The 23,938-nt window shown below is 40.2% G+C and overlaps 1 protein-coding gene across 1 annotated transcript in view; it reads left to right on the forward strand.

Annotated features, from left to right (window-relative positions):
• The first annotated feature begins 23,734 nt into the window (after positions 1–23,734).
• The window catches only part of LOC135112234 (uncharacterized), a 48,711-nt gene continuing 48,507 nt past the window's right edge, over positions 23,735–23,938 (forward strand). Inside the window, exon 1 of the mRNA XM_064026471.1 lies at positions 23,735–23,866. Coding sequence (XP_063882541.1) covers positions 23,826–23,866 — 41 coding nt within the window. The 5' untranslated portion in view covers positions 23,735–23,825. The remainder of the gene's footprint in view (positions 23,867–23,938) is intronic.

Genomic DNA, 23,938 nt, shown 5'->3' on the forward strand with positions numbered 1-23,938 from the left:
TTCTTGTTAGTTTCGGTAAAAGGATATGTCTTTTTGTCTCTGTCTCCTTGCTTGTCAGTTGGTGTGTGTGTGTGTGTGTGTGTGTGTGTGTGTGTGTGTGTGTGTGTGTGTGTGTGTGTGTGTGTGTGTGTGTGTGTGTGTTGCTCTTCTTGTTTCTCTTGTCTCTTGTCAGAAAGTGAACATAAATATCTGGAAAAGAAGGAAAGTATTTCACTCCTATTACACAAACACTTCCTCTCGGCACATCCTCTCTCTCTCTCTCTCTCTCTCTCTCTCTCTCTCTCTCTCTCTCTCTCTCTCTCTCTCTCTCTCTCTCTCTCTCTCTCTCTCTCTTTCTCTTTACATTATTAATTTATCTCTTTGTTTATCCCTGTTTTTTCTTTTGATTTTCATTGCTTATTTTCTTTCCTTGTCTATCCTTCCCTCTCCCTTCTTTTCCTTTTTTTTTCTTTTACCCAGATACTTTATCTCCCTTGTTCCATCCTTTCTCCTTTATTCCTTTTCGATTTTCAACATATTTTTTTTTATTTTCCTTTATCCTTCCTTCTTTCCTTCCTTTTTTTTACTCTTGGTTTTCGGTTACCACGTTATTTTTACCTCCCTTTTTTTCAGGCTCTCTTTCTCTCTTCTTCCTTTCGATTCTGAAGCTTATTTAATTTTCATTATCTATCTCCTTCCTTCCTTCTCTCGATTTTCGTTTGTTCTGTTCTTTTATCTCTTCTGTTTGTTCCTTCTCCCTTCTTTATCTTGTTTTATCTTCTTCCTCTTTCCTTCTTTCTCCTCCCTTTGTGTAGATTTTCGTTTATTTATTATTTAATCTTCCTTCTCCATCTTTCTTCCTTCTTTTCTCTACGTTTTCCATTTATTCCATTACATTATCTTCCTTTGTCTCTCCTCCCTTCCCTCTTCCCTCTCTAGATTTTCTTTCCTCTTTCACCTTTCTCTTTCCTCCATCTTGGACTGTTACCTCCTCTTCTCTGCCTTTCCCTCTAATTTTTCTCTCTTCCCAGTTCTACATTTCATTCTGTTCATTTCCTGTTAGCACCTGGGACCCTCTTCTCCTCTCTCTCTCTCTCTCTCTCTCTCTCTCTCTCTCTCTCTCTCTCTCTCTCTCTCTCTCTCTCTCTCTCTCTCTCTCTCTCTCTCTCTCTCTTCCTATTTTGTCTCTATTACGTTTCTTCCTCCTCCTCCATCCACCGTCTCAATTCCATCGTCCCTCATTTTTCTTTTCTTTTTTCTTTTCTTTTTCTTCTTTTTTTCACGTTTTTCTTTCCTCCATTCACTGTGTCTATTTCTAGCCCTTCATTCTTGTCTTCTATCCTTCTTTTTGTTTTTCTTCTTTTCCCTCTTTCATATTTGTCTTTTCTATAATTTCCATATTCCAATTTTACCTTCCTTTCTTTCCTTTTTATTCATCTTTTATATTTTTTTTATCGTATTCTTCCTCCTCACTTTTCCTTTCACTTACTGCTCTTTTTTGTCCCTTCCACCTCTTACAACTTTCTGTCCTTCCTCCTCCTCCTCATCATCCTCCTCCTCCTCCTCCTCCTCCTCCTCCTCCTCCTAATCACACTTTCTAGAACCCTCCACTTCTCCACTCCCGCCTCCCTTTCAACTCTTCCTCCTCCATTTGTCCCTCCCTTTCTCTTCACTTCCCCGAGTTTTGTCGGGTAGTGGACGTGTTGGTGTTGTTATTGTCGTTTTTGATATGTTAAGTGATCCCTGAGTGACTCTTGTTTCCTTGTGGTGCGTGGAAGAACACAAGACTTCTCATTTTTCTCTTTTTTTTTTTTTTTTCCTCCGTTACATGGGAGTTGCTGGGTTACATTTCCTGAAAATATGTTTTGCTCTCATGCTTACTTGTCTTGTCTCTTGTCTGCCGTTTGGTGTTCAGTGTTTTCTCTCATCCAGCGTCTCCTTTAATTTAGTCTGTACTAAGCAAAACACTTCTTTTTACAAGTTTTATATACTTTTTTTTTTTACCTCTTCATGTCTCTGATCAAAAAATACAGAGAGCAAAATGAAAACAACAAAATATCCTTCATTCTCGCTTTCATGAACTTTGAGAAGAAAAGGAACGTAAGTTTTTTTTTTTTTTTTATGTAGGAGGGACACTGGCCAAGGGCAACAAAAAAAAAAAAAATAAATAAAATAAAAAATAAAAGCCAACTGAGATGCAATTCCCAGAAAAGTGTCCAAAGCAGTAGTCAAAAACTGAAGGATAAGTGTCTTGAAACCTCCTTCTTGAAGGAATTCGAGTCAGAGGAAGGTGGAAATACAGAAGCATGCAGGGAGTTCCAGAGTTTACCAGAGAAAGGGATGAATGACTGAGAATACTGGTTAACTCCTGCATTAGAGAGGCGGACAGAATAGGTTGGTCAGTTTAGTTAACTCTTTAGGTGTCTTGATGTTCCTCTGTTATATATAAGACGCAGAAAGATGAAAAAGCATAATTAGGAATATATTTATTAACCTGGAAAGTTGAAATGTCATCTTTGTTCACCTGAAAAGTATCTTGTGATTGGTTCATATTGTTCACCTGAGTGGTTTAGAAATTCTGCCTGTCTCCAGTTTATTAGTTACGATGTTCCTCGTAGTTCAACTTGTTCACCTGGGAAATTGAAATGCCATCTTTGTTCACCTGAGAAAATAGCTGGTAGCTTTTTCACATTGCTCACCTTAGCAATATGGAACTTTTGTTTTTCTCCAGTTCATTAATCGTTTTGTTTCTCGTGTTTATCTGAAAAAAAAAGAATTGATTACTTAATTATCTAGAAAGTTGAAATACCACCTTTGTTCACGAGAAAAGCGCTCTATTTAAATTGGTCACCTAAGTAATATAGGAGTTGTCTTTCTTCAGTTCACAAGTCACCTTGTCTCTCGTGTCTGAGAACTGAATGAACAACCTGGAAAATTGAAATGCCACCTTCCTTAACCAGAGGAAAATGCCCCGATCACATTGCACACCTGAGTGGCATAGGACTGCTGCCTTTCTCAACATTATTAGTTTTGTTGATTCTCGTGTTTACCTGGAAAGCTGAAATGGCGCCTTTGCTCACCTGATAACTCACAGGAGCTCTTACTTCCCTCCCTTTAGCAGTCCAGGTGGCTCTCGTCTTCACCTGAGCGGGAAGCGTGTTAATTAAGCATGAGTGAAGCGTTCATCCCCCGCGGCGCTAATAATACACGAGTGCCCCCTCCCCCTGCCTCTGTGCTGAGTCCTTGGGGGAGCGTAATGGCTGGCGCGGCGCCCCTCATGACGCTCCGCCGCCCCCTCAGATCCCTGACGGAAAATGTGATAATCTGTGGGAAAAAAAGAAAGTCTTGTTTGTAAGAGATTGTGGGAACTTTTACTTTTTTTTTTCCTGTAATTGTTGAATGGATGTTTCCGCAGCGGCCTATTTGTGTATATTGTATGGTTTGATTAATTTATTTGTTTTTAATGCCATAAAAAGACTGTTATTAATCACAGCAATGCAGGAGGCATTTATTTTTTTCTTCATTCGTTAATCGCCGTATCAGTTATTTCCGTAGTGGATTTCCTTTTTCTTTTTCTTTTTTTTGTAATGCATGGGAAAGAATCTTAGCTGTAACAGTAGTGCAGCAAACATTTATTTATTTATTTTTCTGTCCTATCTGTTATTTCCGCAATGGGTTTGTTTGTTTTTTTTTTTTTTTTTTGCAATGCAGGGGAAATTTCATAGTTGTAACAATAGTGTAGGAAAAAAAAAATTTTCCATTTTTTAATCGCCATACGTCATTCCCGCAGCGAGTTTTCTTATTTTTTTTCTTTGGTAATCCAGCGAAATGAATCTTAGTAATCTCAGTAATGCAAGAAGCAATGAATTCTTCCTCTCTTTAATCGCTCTACCTTTTATTATTTTCCACAGTGACTTTCTCTTGTATAAATTCAAAGTTGGTTCCTCTGTTTAAGTCTCTCTCTCTCTCTCTCTCTCTCTCTCTCTCTCTCTCTCTCTCTCTCTCTCTCTCTCTCCAGGCCTTAGTATAAGCATGATGTCTGGACCGCGGTAGCTCAGTCGGTAGCGCGTCTGACTACAGTGTAGGAAGTATCGGACTCGAATCCTAGTGGCAGCTGGAATTTTTTTGAGACGATTGCCTGCTCTTAGGTTTACCCAGCCTTAAATAGGAGCCGGTCAACTGTGATTGGTAACGTAAAGACTGTGGAAAAAGGAACTGGTCATCCTACTCTATATGCCGAGGACCAGGAAGGATGACGCTTTGAGTACCAGCCCTGGGTGGGCCAACACTTTTTTTCTGAACATCAATAGTTCCCACAATAGCTTTGTGCTAAATGTTTTGCCAGTTTTGCAGAATTTTTATTTTCTCTCCATCACGCGCTGGTAAAGTAACCTAAAAAATATAAAAAAAATCTTTTTCTTTTTCTTTCATATTTCTTTTTTCTTTCTTTGTTTCTTTTTTATATTTTTTTCATATTCGTTTTGTTCTTTTCTTTTCTGTACCTTTCTTGTTTTTTATCTTGCTCTATCTTTCATTATTTTCTTTTTTCCTTTTTTTTTCCTTCTTTTCAGCATTGTCCTCCTGCACTATTACATGTTTTTCCTGTAAGCTTAATTGTTTGGTATTTAATTTCTTCCCTCTCGCCTGCAAAGTATTAGTGCGTCATTATAAGTCCTGGCAGCAGTGAGCCCCGCCTTCCATCACAGCTAATGTCTCCCAAGTTACGCCGTTAACATCAAAACTTTCTTATTTTTCCGTCTAGTATTAAAAACCTGCAATGGAGCGACTCACAGTAAAGTTTTTTTTTTTTTCTGCAGCTTTCTTTATTTTTTCTGAACTTTTTTCTTTAATTTTGAGTTTTCTCTTTTTAATGTCTATGTAACTGCCCGCTTCCTTGCCTGTCTGTCTGTCTGTCTGTCTGTCTTTCTGTTTGCCTTTTTTTTTTTTTCAGATTTTGTCAGTCTTGCTTCTGTGTGTGTATGTTTGTCTGTCTGCAGAAATACATGTACGTATGTTTTATTTTTTTACTTTACTTTTTTATTTCATAATTTCTTTCATTTTCTCTTCCTTTCCCTCCCGTTTTCTTTTTGTCGCAGGTTCTTTTTCGTTTTCTTTCTTTCATCCTTTCTTTCTTCTTTCTTTTTTTCTCTCTTTCTTTCTTTTTTATTTATTTCTTTCCCTCCCTCCCTCCCTCCCTCACTCCCTCCCTCCTAAGGCTGCACACACACACACACACACACACACACACACACACACACAAATAAATAAATAAATAAATAAATAAATAAAAATAAATAAATAGAAAAAAAAAGGACAACCGACTCACCTCCCCCGCCATCAAATCCCAACCTTTCCTAATGAGACCCAGAGCAAGATAAGCACAAGGCAATTGGAATGATGGAGGCGAACGTACGTCTGGATATTAGAACGTAAAGCTTTAGATTAACTTTGACTCATCTCTCTCTCTCTCTCTCTCTCTCTCTCTCTCTCTCTCTCTCTCTCTCTCTCTCTCTCTCTCTCTCTCTCTGTCAGTGATGTGCGTTAAGTGTGAGATGAAGTGTGTATTATTTGTTGGTCCAGTGTAAGGCGTGTTGAAGTGTATTCTTACTCTTACTACTCTTACTCTTGTGTTGTGTGTATTTTTGATTGATGGAATAATGACTGGGTTTATGTGATGTGTGTGTGTGTGTGTGTGTGTGTGTAAATGTTTAGAGGTCACAGGAAGTAATTTTCATCCTTATTTTTGTCGTGTTCATAATTTTTTTTAGCATGTTTTTCTTAACATAGTTTTTGACATAATCCTTATCATTATTGCCGTCATCATCATCCCCATCAGTACTGGCAACTACTTCGTACTGTTCCATCCTCACTTCTCGGTCTTTGCAAACCCTTGACATGAAGCAGCTGATTCGTTCATATATTAATTTTTGTTCGATTAATGATCATGAAATTCCCTGCTGTTTTTTCACCACGTTTCTGGAATACTTTCACACAGGGAGAAAGTGAAGTTTGCCACACTGTTTGACTCCTTCCTGAGGTGTAGGATTAATAGATAAATCTGAAAAATAATTAACATTGTTCATGATATAGAAAATCAATGTCTTTCATTTCCTTCAAAGTCACGTAGAAATGAAAGCATCTGTTATTCGAAATGTCAAAGGAACCTGAAATGAAAATCAACTTTGACTTAGAACATAAAAAAAAGAAAAAAAAGACTATTATAAAAAAAAGTGCTTTGTCTTCCCATGTTGCAACTCACGAATGAATGAAAATATCCATTAATACTCTTATTGAAATGGTATAGGGTATGAGTTTCCCCTTTTCCTTCTATTTTTTCCCTCTCTCGCAGCACTCCCAAGGTGCCAGAATAAAAATACCTTACTTAGCTTAGCACAAAAATAGCGTCTAAAAAGTTATAGGTATTGAAGAAGAAAATTTGTCTAGCAGTGAAAGGGTTAAAATGCTTTTTTTTTTTTTTTTATGTCCGCAATCTGTCATGTTTCTGTATCTTATTTTTTTTATTGATTTTTTTTTTCTTCTTTTCTCTTCCTCCGTCTTGAGGTGCGATTTCACCTGTGTCCTGATCTTTTCTTGTACATTTTGTCATTGGATGCGCGGCGGAGATGGCCAAATCGAATGACATCAGTTGACTTTTTTTTTTATTATTATTGTGTTATGAATATATTTAGCTTTGTGTTGGTATTTTTTTTTTTATTTTCTTATTATCATTATTTTCCTTTATTTGTCGTCGTTTGTGTCTGTATTTTCTTTAATTTTCTTTTATTTCAATTACTTTACTCATGGTCGTGATTTTTTTTCCTTCCCTTTATTTATTTTCCCTTCCAATGTTGTTTCCATTTGTATACATATCTATTTTGTTTTTCCTTCAATTTCTTTCATCTAGATATGAATTTTTATCGTTTTTTCCCTCTCTTTTTATTTATTTTTTTTTCTTTTAATGATGTTGTCAGTGATATACACATTTCTCTCCTTTATTTTTCCACAGTTTATTTTGTCGTTTTTTTTTTTCAAGTTGATATTTTCTAATGCAGTTTATTTATTTATTTATTTATTTATTTTTATTTTTTTTTGGGGGGGAGGGTTCATGTTAATATTTTCAGTTGTAATTTTTCATTTCCCTGTTCGCCTCGATGGGCTTCTATATATTTTTTTGACAATTTACTTTCCCATTTTTGGCTCGGAGTCCATCTTGCCTCGTCCAGGAAGCTTTAAGTACATTTATACCATGAATAAGATTTCCTGACCCTCCTTCCTTCCTTCCTCCATTCCTTCATTATCCTTCCTCCAACTCTCTCTCTCTCTCTCTCTCTCTCTCTCTCTCTCTGATCGAGGGAGAGATAAACACAGGGCGTAACGCGACTTTCTGCAAATACTGAAAGAGGTGAAATAACGTGTAATTCTAAGTAGGAAATGTTGTATACACATATGCATTGTAAGGCTTTGTTTACCCGTCAGAGGAGTTGAAAATGTACGGGACTCGCGGGTGTGCTCTGTGACATGACGGACACACGGTTGCATTGTCGCAGCCTCGGAGGTGCCGCTGAGTCAAATTGCGAATTGTTTAATATTATTTTTTGCAGGCTGTGGAATATTACAGTATCTCATAACAAGAAAAACATCATCAAAAAGCATGTTGTTTACCGATAAGCACTACACGACAACATTATTGCGGTCATTAAAAATACTTCTGTAAAATGCGACTGCGCACCATACGTAGACTCTCTCTCTCTCTCTCTCTCTCTCTCTCTCTCTCTCTCTCTCTCTCTCTCTCTCTCTCTCTCTCTCTCTGTGTGTGTGTGTGTGTGTGTGTGTGTGTGTGTGTGTGTGTGTGTGTGTGTGTGTGTGTGTTAGCAAAAATAGCCCCTGCAGTGAAGTAATCAAGATAAGTAATAATAATAAATAATAAATAATAAATTCAGCAAGCACAGGTAACCAGCAGGGAAGCAGGAGCCAATGTTTATCCTCAATTTCCAGATGGATTTCTCTTACGATATTCATGAACACAGGAATAGGCCAATGCTCACCAGTGAAATACATCTCGATTTCTGGAACAAGGACCTGACGAGGACCCTCATGCGAGACTCCTAGACAAACTACACTCAGCATAAATACATCATTCATATGCCAGGATCAGGAGGTGGCTGGGAAAAGACGATGGTCTGTACTGAATGGCTGAATCTCGCTGTAATTATGTCATTTGTCGTGAACCTGAGGATTAACCCGTAGTGGTGAACGTTTGAGGTGCTCATCGGACTGTTTCACAGACTACAGAGCTGATGAGTTCGTTTCACAGGCATGCTATTTATTTATTTATTTTTATTTATTTATTTTTTCTGTATCAAGATGTAGAATCCTCGCTAAACTTTTTATAAGAAGGAAAACACCTTCAGAAATCTTTATACCTTCTGCTATAGCCTGTTAAAAACTTTAAACAAAAAATGCTGAAACGTTCAAGAACCCACTTACTCAATGTATATAGAAAATAAGAATTGCAACTGATAGATTACTGCTTTACTGACTTATCGCTCGTGTCTTTGAAGCTGAAGCTGTCACCGTAATGGAAAGTTGCTTGTAAACATGCTTGAGACTGGAAGTGCAAAAGTGGCAGAGAAAAGCACACACACACACACACACACACACACACACACACACACACACACACACACACACACACACACACACACACACTTCAGTATTCGTGTAGGTTGAGTAAATTCGCGTTCCCGAGACTAGAGCCGCGAGGTGTTGACCCAGCGTGCCTCCCTCCCTTTCTCCTTCCCTTCCCTCTCACCTTTCGCACCTTTCTGTCCGTTTCCTCCCTTTTCGTTACAATATATATATATATATATATTTTTTTATGAAGGAGAGGCACCAGCCAAGGGCAACAAGATCATAATTAAAAAAGGCCACTGAGGCGCCGGTCCCCGAACAGTCAAAAAGTGGTCTTCAAAAATTAAAGGATAAGTTTCTTGAAACCTCCCTCTTGAAAATAGGAGGGAGGAAATACAGAAGTGGAAAGGGAGTTCCAGAGTTTACCGGAGAAAGGGATGAATGATTGAGAATACTGGTTAACTCTTGCATGCATTAGAGAGGTGGATAGAATATGGGTAAGAGAAAGAAAAGACTTGTGCAGCGAAGCCGTGGGAGGAGGGAGGCATGCAGTTAGCAAGATCAGAAGAGCAGTTAGCATAAAAATAGCGGTAGAAGATAGCAAGAGATACAACACTGCAGAGAGAGAGAGAGAGAGAGAGAGAGAGAGAGAGAGAGAGAGAGAGAGAGAGAGAGAGAGAGAGAGAGAGAGAGAGAGAGAGAGAGAGAGAGAGAGAGGCTGAAGACAGTGAGTTAGAGGAGAGGAGTTGCTAAGACAATAAACATCTGATTCCACCTTGTCTAAAAGAATCGTATAAGTGGAACATCACCCCTATACATGTGAAGCATACTCTATACATAGGCGGATAAGGCCCCTGTACAGAGTGAGCTGCTGGTAAGGGGGTGGGGGAGAAAAACTGGCGGAGACGACTCAGAACACCTAAGTTCATAAAACCTGTTTTAGCTAGAGATGAGATGTGAAGTTTGCAGTTAAGATAGTAAAGGATAGTAAATTAAAAATAAAGTAAGGTTTACTTTAGAAGTAAAGGATAGACCGAGAACGCTCAGTGTAGAAAAGGGAGACAGTTGGATGTCACTGGAGAGGAGGGGATAGTTATCTGGAAGGTTGTGTCGAGTTGATAGATGGAAGGATTGAGTTTTGAAACACTGAACAATACTAAGTTTGTCCTGCCTCAATCGCAGATTTTAAAGATCAGAAGTTAGGCGTTCTGTGGCTTCCCTGCATGAAATGTTTACCTCCTGAAGGGTTGGACGTTCATTAAAAGACATGGAAAAGTGCAGGGTGGTATCACCAGCGTAGGAGTGGATAGGACATGAAGTTTGGTTTAGAAGATCATTAATGAATAATAAGAAGAGAGTAGGTGGCAGGACAAAACCCTGAGGAACACCACTGTTAATAGATTTAGGAGAAGGAACAGTGACCGTCTACCACAGCAGCAATAGAACGGTCAGAAAGGAAACTTGAGATGAAATTACAGAGAGAAGGATAGAAACCGTAGGAGGGTAGTTTGGAAATCAAAGCTTTGTGCCAGACTCTATCAAAAGCTTTTTGATATGTCCAAGGCAACAGCAAAAGTTTCACCAAAATCTCTAAAAGAGGATGACCAAAAACCTCAGTAAGGAAAGCCAGAAGATCACCAGTAGAGCGGCCTTGACGGAACCCATACTGGCGATCAGATAGAAGCGTTGTGAAGTGATAGATGTTTAAGAATCTTCCTGTTGAGGATAGATTCAAAAACTTTAGATAGTCAGGAAATTAAAGCAATAGGACGGTAGTTTGAGGGATTAGAACGGTCACCCTATTTAGGAACAGGTTGAATGTAGGCAAACTTCCAGCAAGAAGGAAAGGTAGATGTTGACAGACAGAGCTGAAAGAGTTTGACTAGGCAAGGTGCAAGCACGGAGGCACAGTTTCGGAGAACAATAGGAGGGACCCCCATCAGGTCCATAAGCCTTCCGAGGGTTTAGGCCAGCGAGGGCATGGAAAACATCATTGCGAAGAATTTTAATAGGTGGCATGAAGTAGTCAGAGGGTGGAGGAGAGGGAGGAACAAGCCCAGAATCGTCCAAGGTAGTGTTTTTAGCAAAGGTTTGAGCAAAGAGTTCAGCTTTAGAAATAGATGTGATAGCAGTGGTGCCATCTGGTTGAAGTAGAGGAGGGAGAGATGAAGAAGCAAGTATTGGAGATATTTTTGGCTAGATGCCAGAAATCACGAGGGGAGTTAGATCTTGAAAGGTTTTGACATTTTCTGTTAATGAAGGAGTTTTTGGCTAGTTGGAGAACAGACTTGGCATGGTTCCGGGCAGAAATATAAAGTGCATGAGATTTTGGTGATGGAAGGCTTAAGTACCTTTTGTGGGCCACCTCTCTATCATGTATAGCACGAGAACAAGACTGTGTTAAACCAAGGTTTAGAAAGTTTAGGACGAGAAAAAGAGTGAGCAATGTACGCCTCCATGATAGACACAATCACCTCAGTTATGCGCTCAGCACACAAAGCCGGGTCTCTGACACGGAAGCAGTAGTCATTCCAAGGAAAATCAGCAAAAATACCTCCTCAGGTCCCCCCAACTAGCAGAGGCAAAACCCCAGAGGCCACCTTCCTCAGGAGGGATTGGAGTAATAGGACAAGATAAAGATATGAGATTGTGATCGGAGGAGCCCAACGGAGAAGAAAGGGTGACAGCATAAGCAGAAGGATTAGAGGTCAGGAAAAGGTCAAGAATGTTGGGCGTATCTCCAAGATGGTCAGGGATACGAGTAGGGTGTTGCACCAATTGCTCTAGGTCATGGAGGATAACAAAGTTGAAGGCTATTTCACCAGGATGGTCAGTGAAGGGAGAGGAAAGCCAAAGCTGGTGGTGAACATTGAAGTCTCCAAGAATGGAGATCTCTGCAAAAGGGAAGAGGGTCAGAATGTACTCCACTTTGGAAGTTAAGTAGTCAAAGAATTTCTTATAGTCAGAGGAGTTAGGTGAGAGGTATACAGCACAGATAAATTTAGTATGAGAGTGACTCTGTAGTCGTAGCCAGATGATGGAAAACTCGGGAAGATTCAAGAGCGTGGGCACGAGAGCAGGTTAAGTCATTGCGCACATAAACGCAGCATCCACCTTTGGATCGAAAATGAGGATAGAGAAAGTAGGAGGGAACAGAAAATGGGCCACTGTCAGTTGCCTCAGACACCTGAGTTTCAGTAAGGAAAAGAAGGTGAGGTTTAGAAGAGGAGAGGTGGTGTTCTACAGATTGAAAATTAGATCTTAGACCGCGAATGTTGCAGAAGTTAATGAAGAAAAAGTTGAGGGGGGTGTGTCAAGACACTTAGGGTTGTCGACAGAAAGGCAGTCCAACCTGGGGACATTTATGGTCCCCTCCCCAGATGGGGACTCCGAGGCTGGTGTAGGAGTCGCCATGATGATTTTTAAAATTTTTTGAGTGAAGGGTGTATGTTATTAGGTGCTTGTAGTTTTGTGTGGAGGAAGAGAGTTGTCTTTAGAGGGCAGGCTGTGACTACCCCCTTGTGTTGTGAGACACAAAGGGAAACGTTCAGTGAGGTCACAGCTGGGTTTAATGATAAGTTCACAGCACTCCCTGAACAGTGCTTTAGACCTCACTGGGAGTAATTATCATTTCGGCAGGTGTCTACTGCCTCCTCCTCTGGCTTTCATTATATAATAGCACACTCCTAGAAAAATAACTGATGAAATTAACAAAGTATGTCATAAAAAACACATTTAACATTCTTTTATTTCAAAATTACATCAAAGAAAATGTATGTTTAAAAAGTGGACTGTTACATCTTTCTTTTCTTGATGTTTGGTCTCTGCAGGTGTTCTTTAATTAATTACAAGGTATTCACGAAGGAAGGAAGGAGGGAGGGAAGGAACAATGAAAATGGTTAGTGTTTATGAGAGAGAGAGAGAGAGAGAGAGGAGAGAGAGAGAGAGAGAGAGAGAGGGAGAGAGAGAGAGAGAGAGAGAGAGAGAGAGAGAGAGAGAGAGAGAGTCTACTCTCCATTCAATATATATATATATATATATATATATATTATATATATATATATATATATATATATATATATATATATATATATATATATATATATATATATATATATATATATATATATATATATATATACTCGTATATATATATATATATATATATATATATATATATATATATATATATATATAATAAACATAAGTTAACAATTCAGTAAGATTTCATGAATACTATGCGGGGGGGAAGGGGAAGTACAAGTATTTCCTTTTCCTTTTAGAAAACTTATTAACATAATGTTATGTATTTATTTCACTGATTAATCTTTAACTAGTAATTGACTAGTGTGTGTGTGTGTGTGTGTGTGTGAGAGAGAGAGAGAGAGAGAGAGAGAGACTGCTTATCACACCCATTCATTTCTAGCCTCTCTCTCTCTCTCTCTCTTTCACTCTCTCTCTCTCTCTCTCTCTTTCACTCTCTCTCTCTCTCTCTCTCTCTCTCTCTCTCTCTCTCTCTTCTCTCTCTCTCTCTCTGTCTCTCTGTCTCTCTCTCTCTCTCTCTCTCTCTCTCTCTCTCTCTCTCTCTCTCTCTCTCTCTCTCTCTCTCTCTCTCTCTCTCTCTCTCTCTTATAAATGATATCTATGTATGAATGTATGTAAGAATGAATGAAGATTTTAAAAGATGGAAAGATAAGCGAAAATAAGAAAAGAGAAGTAATTTTTTTCCTGACCACGAGAAATTTGCTAGCAGTTATGTGTGGTCAGGGTAGGCTTCGGTCGTCATCAGGTTTGGCCAGGATAGGTTTGGCCAGGGTAGGTTTGGTCGTCGTCTTTAGGATTGTCCAGGGTAAGTTTGGTTTGTCATCAAGTTTGTCCACGGTAGGTTTGGTCAGCAGGTGTGGCCAGGGGAGATTTGGCCTCCGTTTAGTCAATATCAGGTTTGGCCATGGAAGATTTGGCCTCTGTTAAGTCAATATCAGGTGTGGCCAGGGGAGATTTGGCCTCCGTTTAGTCAATATCAGGTTTGGCAAGGGGAGATTTGGCCTTTTAGTCATCATCAGGTTTAGCCAGGGGAGATTTGGCCTTCATTTAATCAATATCAGGTGTGGCCAGGGGAGATTTGGCCTCCGTTAAGTCAATATCAAATGTGGCCAGGGGAGATTTGGCCTTTTAGTCATCATCAGATTTGGCCAGGGGAGATTTGGCCTCCGTTTAGTCAATCATCAGGTTTGGCCAGGGGAGATTTGGCCTCCGTTTAAGTCAATCATCAGGTTTGGCCAAGGGAGATTTATCTTTCATTTAGTCAATATCAGGTGTGGCCAGGGGAGATTTGGCCTCCGTTTAGTCTATATCAGGTTTGGCCAGGGGAGATCTGGCCTCCGTTAAGTCAAAGTCTATATCAGGTTTGGCCAGGGGAGATCTGGCCTAAGTTTAGTCAATATCAGGTTTGGCCAGGGGAGGTTTAGCCTCCGTTTAATCATTATCAGGTGTGGCCAGGGGAGATTTGGCCTCCGTTTAGTCAATATCAGGTTTGGCCAGGGGAGATTTGGCCTAAATTTAGTCAATATCAGGTGTGGCCAGGGGAGATTTGGCCTTTTAGTCATCATCAGGTTTGGCCAGGGGAGATCTGGCCTTAGTTAAGTCATCATCAGATGTGGCCATGGGAGATTTGGCATAAGTTTAGTCAATATCAGGTTTGGCCAGGGGAGATTTGGCCTAAATTTAGTCAATATCAGGTTTGGCCAGGGGAGATTTGGCCTCTTTGTCATCATCATGTTTGGGGAGATTTGACCTCCGTTTAGTCAATATCAGGTTTGGCCAGGGGAGATTTGGCCTCTTTGTCATCATCAGGTTTGGCCAGGGGAGATTTGGCCTCCGTTTAGTCAATATCAGGTTTGGCCAGGGGAGATTTGGCCTCCGTTAAGTCATCATCAGGTTAGGCCAGGGGAGATTTGGCCTCCGTTTAGTCAATATCAGGTGTGGCCAGGGGAGATCTGGCATCTATTTAGTGAATATCAGGTTTGGCCAGGGGAGATTTGGCCTACGTTTAGTCAATATCAGGTTTGGCCTGGGGAGATCTGGCCTTTTTGTCATCAGCAGGTATGGCCAGGGGAGATGTGGCCTTTTAATCATCATTAGGTTTGGCCAGGAGAGATCTGGCATCCGTTAAGTCATCATCAGGTTTGGCCAGGGGAGATTTGGCCTAAGTTTAGTCAATATCAGGTTTGGCCAGGGGAGATTTGGCCTCCGTTAAATCATCATCAGGTTTGGCCAGGGGAGATTTGGCCTCCGTTAAATCATCATCAGGTTTGGCCAGGGGAGATTTGGCCTCCATTTTGTCAATATCAGGTGTGGCCAAGGGAGATTTGGCCTCCGTTAATTCATCATCAGGTTTGGCCAGGGGAGATTTGGCCTCCGTTTAGTCAATATCAGGTTTGGCCTGGGGAGATCTGGCCTTTTTGTCATCAGCAGGTATGGCCAGGGGAGATTTGGCCTTTTAATCATCATCAGGTTTGGCCAGGGGAGATCTGGCCTCCGTTAAGTCATCATCAGTTGTGGCCATGGGAGATTTGGCCTAAGTTTAGTCAATATCAGGTTTGGCCAGGGGAGATTTGGCCTCTTTGTCATCATCAGGTTTGGGGAGATTTGACCTCCGTTTAGTCAATATCAGGTTTGGCCAGGGGAGATTTGGCCTCCGTTAAATCATCGTCAGGTTTGGCCAGGGGAGATTTGGCCTCCGTTAAGTCATCATCAGGTTTGGCCAGGGGAGATTTGGCCTCCGTTTAGTCAATATCAGGTTTGGCCAGGGGAGATCTGGCCTCTTTGTCATCATCAGGTATGGCCAGGGGAGATTTGGCCATTTAATCATCATCAGGTTTGGCCAGGGGAGATCTGGCCTCCGTTAAGTCATCATCAGGTTTGGCCAGGGGAGATTTGGCCTCCGTTTAGTCAATATCAGGTGTGGCCAGGAGAGATTTGGCCTTCAGTTAGTCAATATCAGGTTTGGCCAGGGGAGATTTGGCCTTTTAGTCATCATCAGGTTTGGCCAGGGGAGATCTGGCATCCATTAAGTCATCATCAGGTTTGGCCAGGGGAGATTTGGCCTCCGTTTAGTCAATATCACGTTTTGGCCAGGGGTGATTTGGCCTCCGTTAAGTCATCATCAGGTTTGGCCAGGGGAGATTTGGCCTCTGTTTAATCAATATCAGGTTTTGACCAGGGGAGATCTGGCCTAAGTTTAGTCAATATCAGGTTTGGCCAGGGGAGATTTGGCCTTTTTGTCATCATCAGGTATGGCCAGGGGAGATTTGGCCTTTTAGTCATCATCATGTTTGGCCAGGGAAGATTTGGCCTCCGTTAAGTCATCATCAGGTTTGGCCAGGGGAGATTTGGCCTAAGTTTAGTCAATATCAGGTGTGGCCAGGGGATATTTGGCCTCCGTTAAGTCATCATCAGGTTTGGCCAGGGGAGATTTGGCCGCAGTTTAGTGAATATCAGATTTGGCCAGGGGAGATTTGGCCTCCGTTAAGTCATCATCAATGTTTAGTCGCCATCAAGTTGGTGGCTTGGCAGGCAGGGTGCTCCAACACGGGAGCGTCGCCCTGCCCCTGTGGTGCTTTGCTCTTCTTGGCGCGCCAGAGGCGGGCCTGCTCTCGGCCCTTCCGGGCGGCCTCTGCTCTGCACCGGGCCACCCGCTTCTGCACCTCGGTGAGCTGCTGGGTCTTGCTGTAGTCAAATCGTTCGCCGTAAAGTACCATTTTTAATCTTGATTGTTTTATTTAATGATCGAAAAGACAACTGAAATGGCAAAGTGTGAAAAAATTAAGAAGGAGGATGAAAAGATAGTGAAGAGAATAAAAGATAAGGGAAAGTATAAACACAGTATGATAACAAAATTAAAAGCACTAAACGAACACAACCAAAAAAACAATGTCAATCAAATCAAACAATAATACGAAAGACTCAAAAAAAAAAAAAAAAAAAAAAACACTTACGTGAACTGTAAAAACAATCACAAACCTTAACTATAAGGATCTCAAGAAGACACTTAAAGAAACACAGCCCCTCAGAAAACATTCCGGTGTGTGTTGAGGGAAGGAAACGGAGAGGAGGGAGTAAACAGCGTCAATTCCCGATGAGATGACGAGAACACGCTTGGTAAAAAGGACACGCACATCACAAATAGGCTTCCGGCGTCTTTGGGTCTCGTCCTCCTTCGATCACCCGACATCAAGCGCCTTCCTCAATCGGATTTTGAATTTCTGGCGCGACCTTTGAATCCTTAGGGGAGGAAATAAGTGTGCCGCATCAAGATCAAGAGCAGAGACAATACAGGGCAAGGCTGTGTGGCAAGGTAGAGGCCAATAACACTCCCAGTCACGTCAACAGAGAGAGAGAGAGAGAGAGAGAGAGAGAGAGAGAGAGAGAGAGAGAGAGAGAGAGAGAGAGAGAGAGAGAGAGAAGGCAGGGAAAAAGAATATAGAAGAAGAAGAAGAAAGAAAAAAGAAGAAAAATGAAGAAGAAAGGAAGATGTAAGGAAGGGTGAAAATGGAGTATGAGAGTAAACTAAAGAAAAGAAAGAAAATGAAGAGGGGAATGGATGAAAAGGAAAAGGGAGGAAGAGAAGGAAGGGAGAAGAGAAGAAGGTGGATAAATTAGGAAATAAGACAGAACTGGAAAAAAAGAAAGGAATAAAGGAACGAAAGAAAGGAGAAAGGAGAATTAGAAAGTAAGTAAATAAATGGAACAAAAAAATAAAGAAAATAAAAAAAAAACGGAGGAAAAGAAAGAAGAAAAAATGAGGAGAGACGGAAGGAAAGAAGAGAGGAAAATACATTAAAAAATAAAAAGATGAATGGAAAATAATAAGAAATCAATAAACGAAAGGAGAAAAGGAGAGAAAGAATACAAGAAAAAAAGAACTTAGGAAAAGAGAAAACGAGAAAAGGAGAAATAATGAGAAAGAGTTACTAAGCATCTAAAAAGAAAACGGGACCAAGGGAAAGATTAATAAAAGCTCAAAACACTCAAAAGACACGTTTTCATAATCTTCTTCGGTATTCCTATATAAGGTTATTTCCATGCCCTTTAGCATTTTGGTGTATAACACGCTCAAAACACTCCAAAAACATTTATATGGTAATGTTATTTATTTTCCCCATATATATAGTGAATTGCATAAATTTTGTCTGTTTGGTACAAACTGCAAAAAAAAAAAAAAATCTAAATTAAAATAAACGTTTTCCGTAATGTTATTGTTTCTCTATATATAATGCTATTAGGTTGTTTTCGAGTTTTGGACACTAAGAAGCTGAAAAATACTCATAACACACTTTTCTCGTAATGTCTTTCCATTATAAAATATAGGATATTTTGCATGAATTCACGCGTTTTCGTACATAACAATATAAATAACATTCATAACATGTTTCTTTATAATGTTGTTCTTTTCTACATATAGAGTGCTATTGACCATTTTGTTAAGGTCAATAACATTCATAATACACGTTTCTGGTAATCTCGTTATGTTTCACCATATAGGGTACATTTCATGCATTTCCCCGTTTCTGTACATAACAAGCTGAAAAACACTCATAATACATAGTTTTGGTAATATTATTCTCTTTCTTCATAATGGGTGATTTTCATGAATTTTAGCGTTTAGGTACGTAGGAAGCTCGAAAACACACAAAAGACAACTTTTTGGAAATGTTTTTGTATTGAAAATAGGGGCTTTCCATGCATTTTAGCGTTTTGGTAACTAAAACACTCAAAAACCCTAAAAAGACACGTTCCTGGTAATTTCGATTCGTTTCCCTATAGAGAGTGATTCGCATGCATTTTGCCGTTTTGGTACCTAACAATATAAAAAAAACACTCGAAATACAAGTTTTTGGTAATGTTGTTCTCTTTGTCCATACAAGAGTGCTATTCAACGCGTTTTCGCGTTTTGGTATCGAACAAGCTCAAAACAGTCCTAATACACGTTTCTCGTAATGTCCTTTTGTTCACCTATATAGGGTACTTACTATGCATGCATTTTGGCGTTTATGTACGTAAAAAAACACTCAAAATACTTGATTTTGTTAATGTTACTCTCTGTCTCAATTAGGGAGATTTTCCATGCTTTAAGCTTTTTCATAGGTAAATACCTCAAAACACTGAAAAAAGAACATTTTTAGTAATGATGTTTTGTTTTCCCATATCGAGTGCTTTCCATGCCTTATAACGTTTTGCAGTCTAGCATGTACAAAAACAGTCATAAGATACGTTCTTAAGGTCAGGAATACTTATAATACACGTTTGTTGTAATGTTCTTTTGTGTCCCAATATAAGGTGTTTTCTATGTATTTTAGCGTTTTGGGGTTATTATCTTTTTGGGTTATTATCTTTGTCCCTAAAGAATGTTTCTTGCGTTTTTGCATTTTGGTTTATTATTACTTCAATAACAATGAAAAGACCCGTCTATGGTGATTTTCATGCTTTGTGGCGTTTTCGTGCCTACTTCGCTTAAAAACACTGAAAAGACATGTTTCTGGAAATGTCATTTCGTTTCACCATATAGTGAACATTACAGTGATTTTGGCGCTTTGATACCTAATAATGTGAAAAACATTCAAATTACACGTTTTTGGAAATGTTCTTTTTCTCAATATAGATATACTATTTATGCGTTTCAGTATTTAGTACCTAAGAAGCTCAAAACTCTCATCGTACACTATTCTCGTAATGTCTTTTACTTTCCATATATAGAGTACTCTGCATGCTTTTTAGCGTTTTCGTGCCCACCACGCTCAAAAACATTCAAAAGAAACGCTTCCAAAAATATGACTTTTGAGTTTTATTAACGTGTTAGGCACCAAAACGCAAAAAAAAAAAAAAAAAAAAAAACATAAAGGTCTCTATACTGGAAAAGAGAACATTACGAGTGTTTTTAACCTACTTACGTACCAAAATGCATGAACGCATGCAAAACGCCCTTTCTGAAAAAAAAAACAATAATATTACCATAAAACAAGTATTTTGAATGTTGTTTTTTTTTATCTTGTTACGTACAAAAATGCCAAAAATGCATGGAAAGTAGCCTATATTGGAAAACGAAAGGGTAGTACGAAAAACGTGCATTATCAGTGTATTTGATCTTGCTAGGTACCAAAACGATAAAACTAATGAATATATCACTCTATATTGGGAACCAGAACAACATTACCAATTAAACTAACTAAACTAACTAAACCCCTGCCTTACCCCACGTGTAGCTGTTACCACAGCCCCACCACCCCCACCAGGCTCCCCGTAACACAATACATGGCCTTCAACGCCGCTAACATCACCGCGCCACACCCAATACGTCGCAACACTGCAAACAACTTCTGCCTCGGGACTAAGTCGTAGGATTTGGAAAAGTAAGTAAAGGTTATAAATAATTTCACCTTCTTACGTCTGGCCACGTCAGAAAGAATACGAAGTGTAACGATATGTTCAGTACAGCTACGCTGCTTCTGTGATCCAGCCTGCTCCCTGTAAGGTCTGAACCACAGGCTTAACCGCCGCCACAGAACCATATCGTACAGTTTTGCTGAAGTGTTAATCACACTGATACCTCGGTTTTTACTAGAGTCTTTTCTATCACCTTTCTTAAACACTTAAAGACCTTTGCCCTTATCCATGAGTGAGGGTGAATGCCTGGTAAGAAACTGTGTTAAACAAAGTTGCCAAACTGCACAACCACTGAACTGGTTGGCTTTATCAGGTTTCATTTTCTTGGACTGCTCGTGTACCTCTCCAGGCGTGATTGGCTCATCGAGGATAGGAATAGTGACGTCAGTTGTCTCGTTGTTTCCGTCAAAGTCTGTCTCATCGGTTCAGTACTGCCTCGAGGTGTGCCTTAAAATCCTGGTCGCTGGGACACTAACCATCCTGGGAATCATTCATTCTGTAATCACCCTTCCAATTAATTGCTCTCCACACTGTAGCGTCATGTGCATCATTCAGTAATCTTTCCCATCTGCCAGTACTGCTGTTGTAGTTAACTGTTGGTTCATCTTGTCGCACACTGCTCTGTGCACAAGCATATAGCATGTTAGATAAATCCTGCACAACATTGTCCATATCCAAATAACCTTTGAATGGATCCGTATGAGGAATGTTTTCTACAAACGGATCTTTGTTTATATTGCTAAACTTGACAGGTTTCTTACATAGTCTTATTTTATTGGCATTACCGTGAAGAACGGCATGATCTCCCAACATTCTTGCCCTGGCCAGCAGGCTGCTAAGGTCTACAGGCAATACTGAGTGTGATGGGAGCGTGGTCTGAAGGGAGATCATTGCTCTGTAACACCCCAAAGTCAATACTGTAAGGCTAAGTATTCTCGCAGACACAACACACGTATCTACCTCGGAGATCCATGTGTCGCGCCTGCGGAAACTCTTTCCTCCATGAAAATGTTTGTCTTGATACTTAAGATTATTAACCACAAGTAAGGTGTTATCAATACAAATGGTAGATAAAAGCTCTGCATTGTCACTAGGTGTCTCAACATCATCAGGAATGTATGGATATGACAAGTCTTCTGCATTAGTAAGTTCCAATAAATTTAATATATCTCTAACACTTCTGCCAAATCGTGTATTCATATCTCCCACTATGACAAAACTAGTTTTCACAGATCTTGTGGTGAGTTTTTCCTGAATCACTGCAAACAAGTCATGGGAATAATACTGAGAGTCACAAGGAGGTATTAACAAAAAACAAATAAAACCTCCTGGATGTTACGAAAACGAAGCCAAACCTGCTCACTATTACTGGTATCTATTTCAGCCACTAAATCCGCCAAGCAGGTCTTTACACACACAACTGTACCTCCACGGTCTGCAGTACCAACTGTTGCACTCTTAAAGGAAACATACCCAGGGAAATTCACAGGAAGAGAAGTTTTCACCTCGTTAAGGCAAATAACATCATATTCAAGTAATAATGACTGAACATTACCTTTCTCCAACTTTGTGCACACTGCATTAACGTTCCATGATATCATCTTTACATAACTAGCTTGTTGTGGTCTACCTAGAGAAAAAACTGTGTATTCCAACTACCAATTACATCATTCCTATATAGCTTACGATCCTTAGTGTCCAACCTGATGATGCATCCAGCATTCTCTGGGAGAGCCTTCTCAGCAGCTTCTACATCCCTCAAACGTCTCCACTCCTTCCTGATGCTCGGGTGAACATCTCGCTGGATGTAGATACGGCTGAAGTTGTTACCAGCAGACTTAAGTTGATTGGCGTTGTTCAGGATGCTCGTGCGCTGGTCCTTGTCCCGGAGTAGGTATCTCCCTTCCTAGCCTACGATGGGTGCCCTCTACGTCACTGATGCCCACTTTGGCCCATATTTTGTTAAGCTTCTCCTGGTCTGATGTAGCACCATCCAATGCTTCCTTCTCGTCAGGCACGCCCAGGATGACGATGTTTGCTTCACGTTCCTTGCGATCTAAAGCTTCTAGGAGTTGATGTTGCTTGACCAATATTTCTTGTTGCTTATCGACACGAGCCTTGAGCTGGGTGTAGTTTTTGTTAATGATGCTGTCAGGAGACACGATCGTAGTCTTAAGTGCTTGTATTTCCTTCATCACATCTTCTAATTTTTGGTTTAATTGCTGGAACTCGTCGTTGGCTGGTGTAGACGCCAGTATAATGTCGATCAACACATCTTTATTAATCTCGGCCAGCTGATTGCGTCATAGCTTCCGCAGGTCTGCCAGTTGTTTGGTTGCCATGGTTACACTTCAGTGCGCATGCGCAGAAAATGGCAGCAGACTCAAGAGTCTTGTTTGTTCTGACCAATATGCGCACTTATCTTTACCACTTTATAACAACTGCAGAAAACCAAGCTCCCGAGATCACTTACTGGTCTGCTGGCCGCTCTGGAAAGCTGAAACTCCTCTTGTATGATTTCTTCCTTCCTTTTGATGCAAGACTGTCTAGGCGTCGGCGTGTTTAGAGAGAGAGAGAGAGAGAGAGAGAGAGAGAGAGAGAGAGAGAGAGAGACTGTCTAGGCGTCGGCGTGTTTAGAGAGAGAGAGAGAGAGAGAGAGAGAGAGAGAGAGAGAGAGAGAGAGAGAGAGAGAGAGAGAGAGAGAGAGAGACTGTCTAGGCGTCGGCGTGTTTAGAGAGAGAGAGAGAGAGAGAGAGAGAGAGAGAGAGAGAGAGAGAGAGAGAGAGAGAGAGAGAGAGAGAGAGAGAGAGAGAGAGAGAGTTTTTGTTATTGGCTGTTGTTGTTATTGTTGTTTTTAAATCTGCTGAAATTTGAAATATTCCTGAATGAGAGCTATAGTTCTCTTAAGTGTTTTGTTATTCGTCAGTTATTCGTCCTTCACTTTTTGTCTAGGCAATGGTGGTCCTTTTTTTGGGGGGAAGGGGTTTCCTTTTAGTGAACGGTGAAAACTGGTTAAATTTATCTTCATTCACTTATTTATTTATTTATTTACTATCTGTTTGATTCATTGAACTATTTATTTGATTGTTTAATTATTTTATTTATTTATGTATTTATTTATTTGTCCAATATTTTTCGTTTCTTTCTCACGTACGTTCCTGTCCATCTGTTGAATTACTGACAAGGTTCATTAAATAGTTGTTTCCTGGAAGGCACTGACCTCTTCCACCACACAAGGGGACGCTGAGCTGCACTGTAAGGTGAACCCCGGCACGCCGCATGGAGCCATTCCAGGAATACCACTATACAATACTCAACCCAAGGAAAATAGTTCACTTGTGGAAATTATTTTGTTCTTCACTGGAAGGAACACACACACACACACACACACACACACACACACACACACACAGTGATAGTGGTATTATTATTATTATTATTATTATTATTATTATTATTATTATTATTATTATTATTATTAGTCTATTATTATTATTATTATTATTAGTAGTAGTAGTACTAGTAGTGGCAGTAGTAGCTGTGGTAGTAAAAGCAGCATATACCGGTAATTGTAGAAGTAGTAAAAGCCATAACAACAACATCGGCAACAACACTAAAACCACCACCACCACCACCACCACCACCACCTCATCATCCCGTGCTCCTCTTCTCCCTCAGCGTGGACACCCAGCACTCTGCCGCCACCATCAGGGAGGGAGAAGGAGAGTGGCAGTGGGAGAGAGGGAAAAGGAGAGGGAGTGGAGTTCTGCAAAATGATGTGGTCGTGTTGGAGTGATGATGAGGAAGAGAGAGGGTGAGTGGGAGAGGGAGATGGAGAAGAAGAGAAAGAAAGAGAAGAGTGAGTGAGAGAGAAAACTGAGAATTA

Source organism: Scylla paramamosain, chromosome 23, assembly GCF_035594125.1.
Source record: "Scylla paramamosain isolate STU-SP2022 chromosome 23, ASM3559412v1, whole genome shotgun sequence".
NCBI lineage: Eukaryota > Metazoa > Arthropoda > Malacostraca > Decapoda > Portunidae > Scylla > Scylla paramamosain.